General features: G+C 38.0%; 1 protein-coding gene across 3 annotated transcripts in view; it reads right to left on the bottom strand.

Annotated features, from left to right (window-relative positions):
* The window catches only part of VPS13B (vacuolar protein sorting 13 homolog B), a 415,483-nt gene that overhangs the window by 383,380 nt on the left and 13,082 nt on the right, over positions 1-19,021 (bottom strand). For 2 of the 3 annotated variants that reach the window (XM_042868778.1, XM_042868780.1), the window contains exon 4: positions 436-559. In XM_042868778.1, the coding sequence (XP_042724712.1) occupies positions 436-559 (124 nt within the window). The remainder of the gene's footprint in view (positions 1-435; positions 560-19,021) is intronic. The other variant, XM_042868779.1, reaches the window with a different exon arrangement.

Here is a 19,021-nt window from a genome sequence, read left to right as displayed (position 1 = left end):
AACTGAAGGTCTGAAAACATATAGAAAAGGAATTCAATGTGAACCACTGTGACACAACCAATTATTGAGCAATAGAAAACAGTGATCTGAAACAGAAGAACTAGATCAATAAAGTGTAAAAATCTAATACACTACTGAAGGATTCTCAAACTAACTCACCCAGCTCTACAAACAGGTTATGTACAGTTAAGGATGCAACAAAATTTAAGGAAAAGAAATAAGGATTAACCAAGTCTTACTGCATGCAAGTTCTATTTTGTAATATCTTAGTATTCTGTTCACTGTTGCATGATTTGTAAATGGATAGAACTTTTTAAATGTAAAACTAATTGACAGAGATATGAAAGTAACTTAGACATTCTGGTCACTAGAATAATATTCAGTGGTTTTCTATTATCACTCAAGTACAATCCAGCTTCTGACATTATGGTCTACCTGGAGGTAAATCAGGGTCAGGAGAAGCAGACTGCTGAACTCTTCGTGGTTTTACTGCTGATTTCATACTTTCCGTGGTACTGCGGTTTGTTGAACTTGAACCACAACTTTCATGGTCTTCCTGCTAGAGGAAAAGGATACAATTGAGTCAATCAAACAAATAAGGAAAACAAATGTGGGCAGAACAACTCAGTAAATATTTAGTGCTTCTGGCACTTCTTCCTTCAGTACAATCTTTTATTTCCATCTAACTACAGAAATGATTAGAGAGCTGGCTGAAAAACAAACATTACACAATTAATACTTGAATTACCTTAAAATTATACTGTCATTTAACTATTAACATAAAATGAAAGAAGTAGATCTTTCTATTGAAACCTTTCATTCAGACAAAGTTAGCCTCCTCCAGAAAAGGAGTGAAATGCTCTCTGGATGCTACTAAGATCACAGATAGAGTTCAGGAAAGAAACCAATCAAGGAACAAATGTAAAGCTCTTCAGCATTAAGCTATAATATTCTTAAGTCCTCTGTTCACTAAAAAGCACGCTGCTTAAGCTATGTTCATTTCTGTTTTGTAGAGGACAGGTGATGCATTTCCTCACATGCTACCTGGCACTTTTATTAATCTCGAAGTAATACAAGCTTCACCTGAAGAAAAAAAAAAAAAAAGAGATGACTGAACTTAGAGAAAACACAAAACAGAGCCATTCACACATGGGAATGGATAGAAATCATCCCTATAAGATAAGGATGAGTACCATTACATAATTTGAAGTTTTACAGTGTCTAATACAGAATTAAAACAAGGTATACTTTTTGAAGAGAAGCTTTGTCACAGTCAGATCTTGGAAAACTTTTTTTTGTGATTTTCTCTTTTGTTTGTCTTACTTATCATTACTTGGCCACTTTAGCCACTCACATTTTGATTCATGAAAAATAAAAGAGGTGCTTAGTCACACAGGAGCTTCCTATTCCGATGTATGGAAAAAAAAAAAAAACAAATGAAATGTTTACTATCATTCATTTATATCTAGAAGACGCCTCTTCACCAATGTAAATATTTTATAATCAGAAAAGCTCACCCATTCTTCACATCTCCAGCTTACTGAGAAAAACTAACTAACTTTAACCTAGAATTTTTAAGTAACTTTAAACTCAAACCCTTTTTCTTGGAAACCCGTTCACATGTAGCACGAAAATATTTTGGATGAATCATCATGCTGCTACTTACTTGCAAAAAAGCAACTTCCTTACCAAGCAGCCCAATTAGTACATTCCCTTCTTTTCTGTATCAAGTGTGGTTACATTCTATCCACGTACTGCAACAAAGGTGTCCAGTGAACTATTTCCTAACTTCAAGCAAAATCTATGCAACACACTCAGCACGTATATTACTGGCACTTAAAGATGAAGATGGATTTAACCTTTTAGCACTTTCAGAGAGTTAGGAATACACAGGAATACACACTGGCATGCTGGCTGGGGGATGCCTTTATTTCTCTTTTTTAAAGAAATGGGGGAGAAGCCATGAGTTGCATCAACGTTAAAAGAAAGTCTCAAATCCTAGCATATAACTAAATTCAATTCATTTTTCTCCCACATCTTGGACAACACCTTACACTGCCTTGTATTACACAATTACCAAAATGGTTAAGAGTTGTATAAAGAGTTTTGAGGTTGGGAACACAGCAACTTCAAATAAGCTACCGATACTTTATAAAACAAATGTTGCATTGTTTTAATTATCCATAGGTGACAGTGGCTGCAACCTGCAGAATTACATTTCTATTTAAATTCAAAACCTTTCTGTACCTGTGCATTTCTGCAGACAGTTAACTTTAAGAGCATACTATTAATTTCTCAAACATGTGGCTGTCTCATAAGCCCAGAAGTAAAACATGTTCATTAAAGAAGTGTGGAAAAAGTTCCAAGTGAACTGCCAAAACTAGCATAATTATGAAAATATTTAACACTGGAAACAACTGAAATCACATACCGTATATAGATTACAGTGATGTCATCATAAACACACTGCCAAAATGTACTAAAACTACTGCGCTCTAATAAATCTAGCTCACACCAGATGACAAACATTTTAAAATAAAAATTATATAGGGGATGGGAAGGGAATTTTATTCTGTAAGTGCTAATAACTTGACTTATAGTACGATATTTGATAAAGTGTCCATCCATTTTAGCATTAACAAGAGCAATTCCAAATAGCAGTCACAAAACTACAGAAGAAAAAACACACATGTTTTTGCATATCAGCTAAATCAGCTAAATTGCTGATTTTTAAGAAAGTAATCAATTTACTACAATTTATTTTCCTATTGCTTATACCATAAGCAAAGCTGAGAAAATCTGAAAAAAAATTAACAGAAGCTTCTGTTTATGTGTGGACGTTCCTGGACAAACGTACCTTGGTAACTTTTAACAAATCAGAATGAATGGAAGTTTGCACAGTCAGAAGTTTCCCCTTTTGGAAAACACCTCAGACCAGGTACTTTGACCAAGTGTTTTTATAGAGCATTACGGTTACATCTAAAACTATGCCAGTCACACATAACATGCCAATGACATCAAGGATAGGAAATTTACATGCAAGTTACTCTGACAATTCTCTACTGAATTATACTATACAAAGCAATTACCTCAAGGTTTAGAGTGAATTCAAATTGACAGCACCTGAAAACATACTAGATGAGGTTATGGTCTTTCCTAACAGACCGAAGTTACTGTCTTCGTTCATCATTCTGTTTTCCATATTAAATTATGTCTTTTTTTTTTTTTTTGTCTTTTAAAAAAACATGCTCCCTCATTTTAAAATATTTAAAACTTAATGTGTAAGACCTCCAAACTGTCTCATAAGAATAGCTTATGGGAAGAGTGCATGTTCCCTTGGGGATCACTTAGCTATTTATGCAAATACAGCCTCTCTCCTTTCACAAAACAAAGTAAAAACAGGTAAAGAAAAGCTTTTTAAAAGTAAACAGGAACATGTGTAAAAGTAATTACCATTATGAATTAAAGTCTTTTACAAAAATCTTAAAAATCTTTTTAAAAAGTCAAATAAATTTTAAGTAAATACTACACAAACTTGCAGAGTTTTCCTGTCAATGCTTCATCTTCCTCTACAAGAATCTCATTTTTTCTGATCCCTCATTGTTTCTAAAGCAATAAGCTTCACCAGCCAATAACACATATGTGCTTCATAAAAATAGGAATATATCTTAAAGTGCAGCATTCAAAAACTGCAGAGGAAGAACTCATTCCCTGCTAGTGGACCATCCTTACATGGCTGATATTGACTGGATAGGAAGCGATAAGTTGAGTGGAAATCACCTGGACAGGGCTCAAAGTGTTGCAGCCAGAGGCACAAAGCCCAACCAGTGGCAGCATGTTTCTGGTGTCCTCCAGTCACCAGTACTAATAGGCCCATGGTGCTTAACAACCCTACTGAAGACCTGGAACACAGGGTAGTTATCACGCAAGGCTATGGCTGGTAACAGGCCAGGGAGAGGAGCTGATGCACCGGTGAGCACAACTGCTACTGATGGAGATCTTGAGCACCTGAGGAAATGGGCTGACAGGAACCCCGTGTTGTCAAACTCCGTAGTGTCCCTGGGATGCAGCCACCTTATGCAACATTACAGCTAAGAGCCAAATGGCTACAGTGCAGCTTTGAAGAAAAAGATCCAAGGGTCCTAGTGGACAGCAGGCTGGATGTGAGACAGTAGAGTGCCTCTATCACAAAGGAGGGCAACTGTGTGTATTAACAAGGGTAAAAACCCAGCAAGGTGAGGGATGCAATTCTCCCTCTTTTCGGCCCTTGAGACCTCATGGGGAAAACTTCTGCCACATCAGAGGGGTCTGTGTATCACAAGAAGCCCAAAGAAGGACTACCAAAGTGGGAAGGGGAACTGAAGGATACAAGTTTTTCCTTGAGACCAACAGAGATAACAGGCAAGACAAATGAACCTGCTGGGAGGGTACAGAGAAGTTGGAGGCAGACTCTTAACAAATATATAACTTCAGAGGAAAAGCAACAGACGAGCTGAAACACGCAATTCCAAGCACTGGAAAAGACCACCCAGGGAAGCCATGGAATCTCTACCCTCAAAGGTTTTCAGCATCAGACTGATCAAGACTGGAGCAAATGAGCTTGCTTTGAGCATATGGTTGAGCTAGAACATCTCCAAACTTCACCCCAAATTGCTCTACGGCTGGCTTATGTGAAATAAGGAAACAAGTAGCAATTCCCATCTTCTAAAACATTATCTTAAAAATATTTCACCAAAATGGAAGTACTGCCACGATCTTGCTTTCAAAAAGTTTCAATTGTTTCACTGCTTTAGAATTGTCAATAAACGTATGTATATAATATATAAACTATTGAAACCACACTGCCATATAACCTTGCAGCTCTTCTGTTGGTTAGCACAGGTCAAGTATTATTTACAAATAAATCAGCAAACGTAATATAGCCTCAATGATTTTGTTGTAAAATTATCCTGCTAAAATATATCATTAAGAGTAATCAGAAAGTACGTAGTTAAGTAGATAAAGAGGAAACTTATTTAATGTTTGTTCTAATGAGTAGTAAACGAGGAATGTAACAACACTGAAACAAATCAGTGACATAAGCATGACAACAGTAAACCTTTTGGAAGTTGGAGGTTAACAGTCTAACACACATTAACATCAATCTGTATTTGTTGATTATACGAAGGACAAATATGCATACATTTTAAAATTATGAGGCTATAAATCAGCAAAAAAGAAGATTAAAGTCAATCAGATAGGGATAGCATTTTGCAGAACGATTAAGGAGTCCGCTATTGTATACATAACAGAACATCTTATATACATATTTGCTGTACATATAAGTACCTTTCATTATTACAAAATGCAATTGTAAGTCTCTTCAAATAGGCAAATCACATACCGAAGAGGAAGCATTCAGATTAATCACTGTCATCCTTTAAGGCAGACAAGATAGTGAAAGGTCTGTATTTTTCTACTTTCCCCCTCCCTCCCCCCCCCCAGAGTATCATTTCAAGTTTGTAGCCAGCTGATAAAGCATGCTGAAGAGAGAAAAAATAGGCAAGACTAACCTGCTTAGGAATAATGGACAGAAACAATCAAGAACTGATTTAACAACATTTGTATTTGCTCTCCTTGATGCATCTGGTCTCAGCTAATATTAAATTCAGACAATAAGCAGTGCACTAGCAAGTGACCAACAAGGCACACTGTGTAGCCTGCACTAGGTCAGCAGGTCACACTAATCTCTGTCTGTTACTAGAACCTATGTTAAGTTATTCTCCATTAAAAAGGTACAACATGCTCTGAAGTACAGGTATGAGTTAAACTATGTAAAAGCTAGAGATATGTTAACATGCTGCACTAGTAGCCCCAGCTGAAAGCCAAGAAGCTTGTATTAAGTCTGTTACACGGATACTGCAGAATCTGTCTATTGATTTCTGGGGAATAACATCTCCCTGTGATGTTGCTACTGTTTTGATTAGCTGATTATAAGACATATTAAAAGGAACATTCTTTGGTTTACAAGAAAGGGTGCTGTCAGACTGAAAGACTGTGGTGATAAGGCCATATAGGCAAAGATAAATAAAACAGACTGTTCTCACTAAGTGCTCCTCAGCCTGTTCAAAAATACACCCCAGTATCTCAACACCCAAGACAGAAAAACTAATAAAATGACTTTGCAAGCCTTTTTGAGGGAAGCAAGTTGTACAAATATCTTCCTTCTGTTTATAGAAGAAAGTTATATTATAAGCTGTTAACGGATCATCTAGTAAAGTATTTATTTTGCTTTAAAAATATATTAGACCACCTACCATGATGTAAGTGCTTTTTAATAGAAACAAACATCTCAAAATGGCTATTCTGCCATTTCTCCTAGGATAGGCTTTTTAAAGATTTCACTCTTCCTCATATTACAGGAAGTTCGCCCAATGCTTTGGTTTGCAGAGTGGAGGTGAGAGACATCTTATTTCTGTAAGATTATTCTGCATTTAATACCTATAACAGTGGAATCCTGATCCTTGACTATAAAGAAGTTACAAAGAAGAAAACAAACAGTAGAAATATTACAGTAGTGGTAATTGGCAGCTACAGTCAGGATTTGGCAGTACTACAGTAGGATGTATGAAAAGAAAGAAAAAAGGCAGTTCTAAAGTTTTTGTAGGACAAAGCTCACAGTACACAGAGCTCTGTAACTCAATACTTCTGAAACCAGGATGACCTGACAAGAGAGAATAACCAGACAGGTGTTAGGTGAGCTCTTTCAGCAAAACCTATGGATGTGTAGCACCTTTGGTGTAGGTTGGATACAGGGTAAAGTCAGCCTTCTGCCCCACTTGTATTCTCCACACCTGGGACCAAGAAGAAAGATTGGCCACAATAGCTTACCCTGAAGGACCAGGAAGATAGACTGACAGGAAACATGCTCACAATTGCAAACTATTGCAGCTATTCGCATTACAGCACAGTTCCAACCACTGAGCTGCTCAGTACCTTAACAGACACATTTCCTCTTACAGTAGTGCATTTCTGTCCAAAAGTAACATTATTTAAGGTAGTTTACATTTTTTGTATGTTATTTTGGAAGCCTCTCTATCAAAGAATGGACAAACTCTTAGCCTTGCTACAAGTCCCTTAAAATACTAGTTAAGAATAGCTGAACACTGTATTTCTATAGCAGTCATCAAATATGTTCTCCTGAATGCTGCAGGAAGAAAGGAAAACCAATGTGAGCATGGTTTGATCACATTGCTGATTTATTAAACAACATCTGGAAACCATGAGCAAGATCTCAGCCCATTCAGCTTACTCTTCCTATTGTAATCTGTTCCACCTGCTGGAGGGCTAGCACCAGTCCCAAACCCTATTTAAACTGGCCCCAGACTCTCAGTCAAGATGTCACTTGCCTCGTGGAAGTCCATTAAGGGTGCTCATCTCCCCCCACTGCACTAGAGGATTGCAGTTCCAGCTCTGTTTCACACTTTCTTTAGTGGGAACTTTTCCCTAACATGCTTCCTATTTCAGATTATTAGATAGAAAGCCAGACCTCCTGTGCAAAAATTCCCCTCCACCAAAAGCACCTGCCAAGGATGCAGTAATTTTTATTACAACATAACCTTGCCACCCGCTTCCCTCAGAGGACAGAATAATACTGTCCAGACCAAGTTCTCTCTTAATTCCAAACAGTATTAAACAGGATATCTAGGAGCAGGCCCTCAGCACTAACACAGCCAGGTGAGTATTCCCCAGTTCTCAAGCTTTTAACATCACGATAAACCTCTGCCACATGATAGAGGAAGGCACAAAGCTTTACCTGGAGAATCCATGAGAGCTCTTCTCATTGCTGAGAATCATTTGGGCAGCATTTGGCTTTCAGTAGTTACTGGGGGTGGAAAGGACGGAACAGGGACACAGCCTCCCCAGCTGATGCTGACTTTAACAAATTCATGAATTATTATCCCTTAAATTCTACTTCCCCATCAAAAGTGTTTGAAATTAGTCAGTAAACTCAAAATTGGAAGAAGAATGAATGGCTAAAAAACACAATCAAGAACTTCTAGTTTCCATCAGACACCAACCTTAAAACTAACACAACTCAAGTACACTGGCATCTTAGATTTCATCCTAGCAGTCCTTTCTTCCTAAGTTACTGCCTGAGATGGATCCGACCAAATTTGAGTTTGTGGCCGTTCCCCACAAGACTTGGAATTTCTCCACCTGGAAACGGCACTTCAGAGACGTGTCTGTCAGTGTAGAAGTAGGAATGAGGTAGGCACAAGTAGGAGTGAAATTTCTCAGCTATAGGCATAAAGTGAACTCCTTCACAGCTTTCACTGCTTTCTGCAAATTAACAAGTGTGGGGGATATCACTAAAGTAAGACCTCAGTGTACAATACAGTTTACAGAAATAAACTGGAACCTTTTAAATCAAAAGGGAAAGGACTCCTAATCATGGTACGAACTAAAGACAATCTTCACAAAGAGAATACCAATGGATTTTTAGTGCTGTGTTAGGATAAAATATCTTTAAAATTTCCCGACTTACCCCCACTATTTCCATACATTACTTTTTATGTATTCTATACACATAGGTGTAATAACATCTAGTGCTACATAGCAGTATTAGTTATATATAGAAATGATGGTTGAACAAAAATCTGTAGGGTTAATGCAACTGCACAGTAAATTTCAGAGTTCTACATAACCTGGCAAAAATACTGTTTGTCCTAACTTTAGTAGTTCCTAAACTACTTTTCCAAGTAGTTTTCTAACCTTTCAGTTATTAGCATTCTAAACACAAAAGCCAAGTGGGAGGCTCCAGTTATCTTCTGTTACTTAGTTTTCTCAAAGCAAAATTTCCATTTTATTATTTTAATTCAAATATTTGCATTTAAACTACAAACTGACAGACAGCACTGTGAGATTTCTAACAATTCCATTTAAAATTTTATGTTACATTTTTTACTCTGCAATTTTAAGTTAACTTCACATACATCCATGGGAAAGAACAGATGTTCAGCAAGCGTAATTTTATCTGTTACATCTTACCTAAAAAGCATCAGTTAACAAAACTAATGGACTAAACTACAAAACTAAGTGAATTGCTGCACAAACTTCTTGGTTAATAAATGTAAAAGAGTACACATGGGTGCTACTTATTCAAAATGCACATTATGGAGTTCTTATAATCAGTCATTTCTTTTGCAATTGTTAGTCTATGATGTGAGTACATTTCAAGGAATTTACTGCTATTTATAACACTTCTTTTTAAATAAGAAAGCTTTTGAAATATTACCTTAAAACCTAAATAAACAGTAATTTATCTTCTAAAATAGTCAGCAATCTGTCACACAAAATCACCAGAATGCTATACGGCAAAAGAAGCACAGCTGTCAACAGTGCATTATAATTGTTGCAAAGTTTCACAAAAGACCTCTCTAATTATAACATCACAACACATAAATGTTTATCACAGTGGTTAGCTTGAAATACAATGTGTATTCATAGCTGAAATGAAAGAGGAATGTGAGTGTCAACAAGAAAAGAAGCTGAGTGCCCAAGGGAACAAAGATAAAAACGTTCTGAAAGTAGCTGTGGCAGTGATATAGGACTTACTGTTAATTGTTCAGCTGTGTATTCCAGACATATGCAGAAGTGAGAGATTAAGAACTGGACAATAGGATGGAAGAAAAAAAGATTTAAAAGAAATAAAGAGATCTGGGGAAAATAAACATCCTCTTAAATGCCCAATTCACCAGATTTTGATGTATCAATTAAGAAATCTTAGAAATTTGACAGACAATTCACAGGTAATACAATAAAGCTGTCAATTTGTTCAGGTTTCTGTAACATTCATCATTTTGCATGGTATTTATTTGTAGGGACAGCAGATATTTTGAGGTTCTTCAGATGCTAATCTGAAACGCAGCACCCTCGATAACACTGTGCCACCACTTTCAATACAGCTGCATTCAAACCAATGGAAAAGCAGTCTCCTTGGTATGTTATGGTGGTTTTACAGAATCACAGAATTGTAGGGGTTGGAAGGGACCTCCAGAGATCATCGAGTCCAACCCCCCTGCCAAAGCAGGTTCCCTACAGCAGGTCACACAGGTAGGCATCCAGGTGGGTCTTGAACATCTCCAGAGAAGGAGACTCCACAACCCTGCTGGGCAGCCTGTTCCAGTTACACTGACTGACAGCGAGACTCCACCACACTGCTCCCTCATTGCCCTCACCCTTAAGGAATAGAGGGAGAAAATACAATAAAAATGGGATTAAGTGATGAGATAGGACAGGGAAATCACCCACCAACTACTGTGACAGCCAAAACCAACTATATGGATGACTAATACTGAGCTTATTGACTATTACTAGTAGAGCAATGACAATTATAATCAAGTTACAAATAGCTCTCTGAACAGTAGATAAACTGGCACAAGAAAAAAAATCCCATAGTCAGCTCACAGCAATATTTCAACTACAACTTAGGAAGCCGAACTACACACAAAACAGTAAATAACAGCTCTAGTATTTCTAAATGGGAGAAAAGCAAAAAATTCTCCAGTTTGCACAACAGTTAATGTTAATTTTTGTCTCTAAAAGTGCATCCATTAATAGATTCTGATTTTGTATCATCAGCTTACATACACAGATATTACTAGGTGTAAATTAAACACTACAATATATTTAAAAAGTCACAGAAACAGGTTTCTCTATCACTAATGTGCAGTTGTTTAGATGGCTACATTTTAAGCTATCTACAGTGTACAGAAGCTAAGTGTTCAGATACATTCAGCTGTACTTGACAGGACAGGACATAAGGACAGGACCATAAGACAATACAGTTAAAAGTCAACAATATTGAGTTCAACCATGGATAAGTAATAAAGGTATGCTTATTAACTCCATATACCCAGGAAAGTTGAACTTTTTTCCCCCCTTGGGAGGAAAGAATTTAGGTTTTTAGCTAGAAAGTGCCTGAATTTCAGAACCACTTTGCCACAGTGCTTGCTACCTCGTTAAATCTTTACCTGGATTACTGTAGGTGTATTAGAAAATGCCACCATGATTGTAAAAAAGAAGCTCATTTGGAGATATTCAGTAAAACATTTTATTAAATAAGAGTACAGTGAAACCAGCTGTAGCAAGCCACACACTCCAGAGAATCGTGAACCTACACACTACTCATATTTTGTGCCATTGCTAAGTTGGAAACTTTAAAGTAGCAAAATTAGCCTCTTTACAACCAAGCTATTAGTTCCTAATGAGCTCAATTAAAAAGCAGTACATATGACAGCAACAAGACACACAGGGCACATGGAAATGGCACTACTGAAAAGCCAAAGCCCAGACAGAACTGAACTTGGCCACTAAAATAAAGAACAACAATAAATATTTCTGTAAATACATCAACAGCAAGAGGAAGGCTATGGAGAATCTCCATCCCTTGTTATACACCACGGGCAACTTGGTGACCAAGGATCAGGATAAGGCTGAGGCGCTTAATGCCTTCTTTGCCTCAATCTTTAATATTAAGACTTGTTACGCCCTCGGAACACAGCCCCCTGAGCTGGTAGATAGGGATGGGGAACAGAAGAGGCCCTGCGTGATCCACGATGAGATGGACCTGCTTCAAAAGTTCACGGGGCCAGATGGATTGCACCCTCAAGTGCCGAGGGAGTTGGTGGATGTGGGTGCCAAGCCACTCTCCATCATTCTTCAGCAATCCTGACTAACTGGAGATGTCAAGGACTAGGGAAGTAATCCTGCCCCTGTACTAAGCATTGGTGAGGCCTCACCTCAAGTACTGTGTTCCGTTTTGGGCAATTCAGTACAGAAAGGACATGGAGGTGCTGGAGCAGGTCCAAAGAAGGGCAACAAGGCTTGTGAAGGGGCTGGAGAATAAGCCCTACAAGGAGAGACTGAAGGAACTAGGGCTACTTAGTCTGGGGACAAAGAAGCTGAGGGGAGACTTCATTGCTCTCTTTCTGAAAGGTGCTCATCTGAAATACGCTTACAAGCAAGAGCAGGGCTGGTCTCTTCTCACTGGTGACAGGACGAGGGTAAATGGCCTCAAATTGCACTAGGCTAAGTCTAGGTTGGATATCAGGTAGCACTTCTTTACAGGGTTGTTAAGCACTGGAATAGGCTCCCCAGGGAGGAGGTTGAGTCACCATCCCTGAAAGTATTTAAAAATCATTTGGATACGGTGCTCAGGGACATGATTTAGCAGAGGGTTGTTAGAGTTAGGGTAGTATGGTCAGGTTGTGGTTGGACTTGGTATCTTCAAGGTCTTTTCCAACTTGAGCAATTCTATGATTCTACTTCAGTGATAGGACTCGACAGGTCAGGTTGGTGGTGGGACTTGATATTGAAAGTCTTTCCCAATCAATATGATTCTATGAATTATCAAGGAATGCTGACAACTGAGGAACCTGCTGAGCCACCTATAAGGTAAAGAATAGCGGTAGATGGTCTCATGTGCATGATGAGTACGTCAGACTTCTCCAACAGTAATTCTGAAAGTTTTCAAGCCTAAAAAACACTTCAGTATGTCTTCACCTTTTGTCTGTAATGGATTATTATTACATGTAAGTATTTTGCACAGAACATGAAATACCAGCATCAGCAGACTATCAAACATTACTTTAAGAGCCGGTATTCATCTTTGCTAAACAATCAAAGCACATAGGACTTGCAACAAGTCCATCATCAGTGATAACTGCTTAGGATCTCAGAATCACTAATTACAATCAAATCAGTTTAAAAGTGGATAAGTTTAATCATGGATAGAGACAAAATATTAGCTTTAAATGAGCTGTGTTTTACCCTTAAGTAGAGTCAGAATCTTATAATTGCATCCCAAACTAAGAACTGAAAGGCCAACATCATTCATCTCTAGTCAGTTGCAGCAGGGTCGGAGGGAAGATTGTCAGTAAACAAGGGTCCATCAGTGCATCATCTGTTCCTTCCGCTCATACACAAGCAAACTGATTTCAGGCAGGTTCCTGCAGTCCCATTATCTCGATACTTGCTTACAGTAGTAGACCACAACAAAAACAAGTGGAAAAAAAATTATTCAGTTGGAAGCACTGAAAAAGTTTACTTCAGACTTATGAGATATTGCAATTTGGTATTTTCATTTCAAATGAAGTATTCAAACATTCTCAAAAGCAACACAACTTCTTCTATACAATTTTTTTTCCCAGTTTTTTCTGTTTCCACAAACATACAAAAACAACCATCCACCTAAACTGACGTGCAGCCTGATGAGACGCTGACTCTGCCTGTGTACAGTAAGTGAATGATTCTCTCCTCTTAAAGAACATCCTCATTGTGGCATTCCTGAAGTCCATCCACACACAACAGAAAAGTAGTTTAGGTATAGCTCAGTACTGAATAGTCCCAAATTCCTGTCCTTTAACAGGCAGGGAAATACTGCTCTGCCTTCTTCCAAATTCAGTATCTTGTTTCATTTTGTTCAAAAGAAAATAAAAGAATTCTAACAATAACCAAACAGGAATTTCACAACAAAGTAAGGATTATTTTGCAGGAGTTACGTTTTCACCCAAAATGCCAGAAGGAAAATGCCTGAGCAGCTGTATATACTGTGAACTTCTTTTAAGTTAACATGGATTATACGTTCACTGACAGAAGGCAATCTCAACTTTTCCAACAGCTACATGCACAGTACACTTCTTCTGTTAAAGTACTTCTGTCCTCAATAAAGCAACCAGTATATGATAACAAACTACAGTTTTATAAGTCACATTTGTGAGTGGAATACTCTTAGATATGTAATAAAGGAAGAAAAGATAAGAGTACCTCAACCTTTAAACGGAAGCCCTAAGAAAGGAAACTTCACTACAGAAGACTTAACACTACCAAAAACTGGAGTACTCCAGATGAAAATAATTGTTGTATACACTTAAGAAGATAAAAAAAGATGTCTGTTGTTAACACCATGAAACCCAATTTCTTCCAACTTCTATATAGATAAAACCATAGTTCATTTTTGAACAAGTTAAGCAAAGTAAAACATACTTAACAGAGCAGAAAATGAAGTTTTATTCACTGCACAAAATAAATCAACCAAACTATAATGTCTGTTGATGACAATGAAACCACCAGCATATGCACTTGGGACTCTGATCTATTCTGTCCACCAGATGCTCCCTTATGGAAGGCTGGTTAAAAGAATTATAGAGTTCACTGCGGCTTAAACAGATTTTTCTCATGCTGTTAAATATTTTTTTTCCTGAAGTTCTACTGCAAAATCTTAATGTTCATTATGATTGTAAGCAAATATCAAGAACGAACAACCTATAGCCCACAGGCCGCATGCAGTGCAGCAGGACAATTCAGCTCACTTATTCCCTTTGGCCTCCTCTGCTACGAACCTCAGCTGCACACCAGATGACTGCAGTGGTGCAGGCAGCCTGCTCCCCAGGACCAATTTATGTGACAGGCTTGTAGCCTCTCTCCCATAGCATAATGAGCCCATATTTAAATGCATGCTGGGAAAAGCATCCTGAAGAGCTTCCAGGAAAGACGGCCACTTCCCACTGCCTGAACAATGCACTTATCCCACAACCCTGTCACCATCCACATCTGAGGAGCACATGGAAAAGAGGATAGCCAGAATGGGCTGAATGAACATTTGGGATCAGCAGCACACTCTCACCTACCGTTATTCTCAGATCTCCACCAGACCCTGCTTGGGGAGAAACTCTGGGGCAATAAGCTACACAGAAAGACAGAGGCTTCCAGAAAGCATCCGTCCTATAGTGCAATCCAGGTGACATTCACATGCATCAAGTGTCCCAGAGGTCACAAAATACGACACGCTTCTGCCAGAAGGAATAATTTAAAAAAATAAGAAAAACAGAGCACCCCACCCATCCAAAGCACCTGAGAACTGCTGCTTTCCCCAGTACGCCATACAGCAGCACTGACTGCACTGCACTGATCATGAGACCGCTCTGCCCACAGAACTGGGTAGAAAACTACAGAGCTTCTCTGAAAAAGTAATTCCTAATCAACCCACAATTTTAAAATATCAACACTAACAAGCTTTGGGCCTAATGCTAAGTAATTACATATGACCATGACTGCAGCAGCTGTTAGCATATTTCAGGGAATCCTACACTAACCCAAAGCATTGAGTAATGCTGTCAGGCTAACAATAAGTAAATAAATAAATAACGCACACCAGGAGCCTGGCTATGTAACAAAACCAGAAACACAAAATAAATATTCAGCTTTAATTGAAAATATTTGGAAATGAAACAGCTCCAATCAATACATTTTTCCAAAAGAATGATTCACGCATCTACAATAAAAAAAGCTAAAGCAATTTTGTGTTATTCAACTTCCAATAAGAGGCAATGAATCAGCAAGTATACTAATGAAGGACAGCGAGTTCAAGTACTAGTGTGGCTCTTCAGACCTCTGCTTCTGGACAGATAGCCTGTTAGATATCAATTAGTCCCCAGCAGATCAGTGCCTGAGCAATGGAGCAATCAAGTTTGTTCTGTGATCTCCTGGTGGAAAGTTTATTTGTTTAACAGATGCATTCAAATTAAGATGACTGTGACAAGTGGATATTGCTAGCTGTGCAATACAATTTCCTTGTGGTTCTGCAGAACATAAGAAGACCTACATTGACTGTAGGGGATTTGCGTATATAAGCAAAAGGGCACAACCAAAACACAATATTTCCATGCTCTACTGGCAAAAAGGCAGTTTACTGGTCAAGTTCATCACTGACTACGAGTGCTCAAAATAAAACAATGTGCCATTTGTGCATCAAAACTATTTAGCAGGAACCATCGCCTAAGTGCAGGAATTCTAAAGTAAGTCACAAGCCATAAATGAATAAGGTGAACTTTTTCTGCTTAAGTTCAATGACTGTATTTAATAAATTATAATTGAGTTGCACCCTTCCTGAGAAAACACCACTCCTTCCAAAGGGAACAAGCTATAATTTCAGTGTACACTGTACTTCATAGAATTAAGAATATTTTTTGTCTTTCAGAATTTTAAAAAGCCTTCACCAAAGGTGGGTAACTTACAGGTTTTTTCCACTACAAAATCTGTAATCATGCCTCTTCTGAAATAGGCTTTGCTATAATGAGGAGCTAAAATACATTCCAACAAATTTAACTATGCTTTAATCTATCAACAAATGAGAAAAAACTACTTCCTCTCTAAGGAAATATTTTTTAAGCACATTACCTCACCTCATTCCCTGTTAAACCATACACCAATCCAAACTCTTCACCCAACTACATGAAACAAAGCTGGATTGTTGGATTCTAATTTTGATGGGGACAAATCTGGAAATACTGCAAAGTAAATCAACTGAAGTATTCCAGACCTATGGCAGGGAAGGTAGAATCAGAGTCCAACCCGGACTTCTGGGAATTATGCCAAACATGATACATAAATTCACCTTGCAACAAAGACACTGACTATTGGTATCGCATTTCCTTGCTGTTGTAGGTCATTGAAAAAAGCTAACTAAGATCAGTAAAGGCATGAGGATTATTCGTTCTACTTTGTATTCCTGTGTCTACATAGCAGAACATTTTTTCTTTACAAAGACAAACACATTAGTATTAACATTGCCTTAGTAAGCCTATTTTCTGGAATACAAATCAGTGAGGCTTTGGTATCAAAGTTTCAACTCTGCTATGTACTCACCCAATTGCAGAATTAACATAAATATTTAGAAAAACTTTCAGGAGCCAAGCTTATCAGATCAATATTCTGTTCTTTTTCTAACACTTGAAATACAAAAGTCTGCTCTGAAGTATGATTCCACAGCAATGGCACAACAGCAATTACTGCTCATCTCTATTCTTGGGCAAATGTGGTCCACACCAACATCCAATAACTTACGCTGTGACATCAATAATTACCAACTCTCCAAATTAACCACAGCAAAGAAGAAACCAGATAGCCTCTGCTAGCTCATAAATTGCCACGAAGACTAGACTTATCCTGCAACAACCTTGCTCTGAAAGCAGCTGGGAGTAAGTTTGAAAGCTGAGCTAAGTATCAATGAATGCAACTTGGCCTTCAACTTGCAGTTCAGCTGCATCATTTGTGTACCAGCCAGCTTCCCTTCTCAGAGCTCTCAGGACAGGGCAGAACACAGACATGACAGGGAGGAATCGCATTGCCTGCTGGCTAACGCATGCCGACTGGAGCAGCTACCTGCCCGGGTCAGTCCTACAGAGCAGTTTCCCAAATATATGATGATTTGCATTATCATCTTAACTTTCTCAGTATATAGCATCCCAACGCATAAAATTACAGGCATAGCATTTATATTCTGGTTCAAGTGTAGGCAATCAAAATAGTTATACGTTTCCAAAATCATTATTTATTAATGCAAAAATTTCCCTACCAATTTTGATGTAATATACTTGTAGTTCCATGACAGGCAGCATCACAGGGACATTAATAAGCTCAGAAACCTGTTATTTGATTCCAAACAATCACTCAGAAGCAAATCTTAGGTTGCACAACTACTGATTTTCTTAAACTTACATAATATACATACACATATATATTACACACACACGCACACTCATTCCCCTTTGTACTTTTAATTCCTTGTCCCTGAGATATTCAACACGGATAATCTCACCTGAAATATACCAGCATATGCTAATCACTATTGTTAGTGAGAGGAATTTATAGTTCCCATCTGTTGACAGTTTTTGTTTTCAATTTTAGAAACAGTTTCTAAATACTAAGACAGTACATAAATTCTGTGAATTTATTTAATTTTTCCTGAGCTCCCACTTGTTCTACCTCAATGCCATGATCCACAGACTTTAAAGTTCTAATAAGCGAGATACAATAATCACCCCTGCATCAGTTCTGATGCAAAGCCTACCACACCATCCACTACCACACTAAGATTCTGGCTTGCTACACGCAGTTCCTTCAATTCCCTAGCAGCACAGCTATTTCAAAGAAAACAACACTGGATGTTATCCTAGTTAGTATAGAATTATTATTTAAGTTTCAAAAAGTCACTTTCTAAATGATGCTATGTTGAGAGTTCAACCTGATATTGTAACTAAATACACAGCCTAGGTTCTGCAGTTTTCTAGTGATTATGGGACATAAAGATGGTCCATAGAACGATGTCAGAAAAAAAATGTTTTGGTCTGTTAGAAGGAAGGAAGGAAAGAAATACACTTTGACTACCAATCAAGTGGACACATGCCTTCCCACAAAACTGCCAGAAATGTTTGGTTTTTTTTTTCCCCTGCTACCATTGCCTTATTAAAGTCTGGAATAATACGAATTTTCAACTTTGTGAAACAACTGTTTCACTCTGTACTACATGCTCTACTTTGTATTTCCTGCCCAATCTGTTCCTCCTACACACCAAGCAATAATGAAATACAAATTAGTCAGATGGGAGGCTGTCTGTAACATACATACACACATACACACAAATGCATGCATAAAAAACTCAGTCTCTGCACCAATGCAGTGCAACAGAGAAGCACGTCTGCTATTTCCTTACTTCTCAAGTAACATGGTTCCTCAGCCAAGGGAATCCAAAGCAACCAGGAAGGAAAGATGGAACTACAGATGAGAAAAGAAGCAACGCTGGCTTCCTCTGAGACTGATACTACTCATCCCCTCCACATGAGCAATGTCATTCAACTGTCAACTAGTTAACTACTTCCCAGACAACATGGAAATAAGAATAAAAATGGGATACATATGGATGCTAAGAGTCAAAAAAATGTATGAAAAGCAGCACTAACATGGAACAGTATTGCAAAAGAGAACTTACATATGGAAATGAACACAGAAGCAAGGTTACACAAATAAAAGGGAAGAAAACAAATACAAAAGCCACTCTGCAAATAATGCCTCCGATTTTATTACATTGGCCCATGACATCAGAGCAGGTTGCTGGTGATATGCAGGCTTTTGTTAATCACTGGTGAAGATGCAGGGCTAATGGTAGTGACTATGCTGAAAAACAGTATTCTGTAGCTGA

The sequence above is a fragment of the Lagopus leucura genome, unplaced genomic scaffold (genome assembly GCF_019238085.1).
Source record: "Lagopus leucura isolate 7727_CA_CO unplaced genomic scaffold, USGS_WTPT01 Super-Scaffold_100002, whole genome shotgun sequence".
Classification (NCBI taxonomy): domain Eukaryota; kingdom Metazoa; phylum Chordata; class Aves; order Galliformes; family Phasianidae; genus Lagopus; species Lagopus leucura.
The sequence above is the reverse complement of the archived record's forward strand: the minus strand, read 5'-3'. Positions and strand labels throughout refer to the sequence as shown.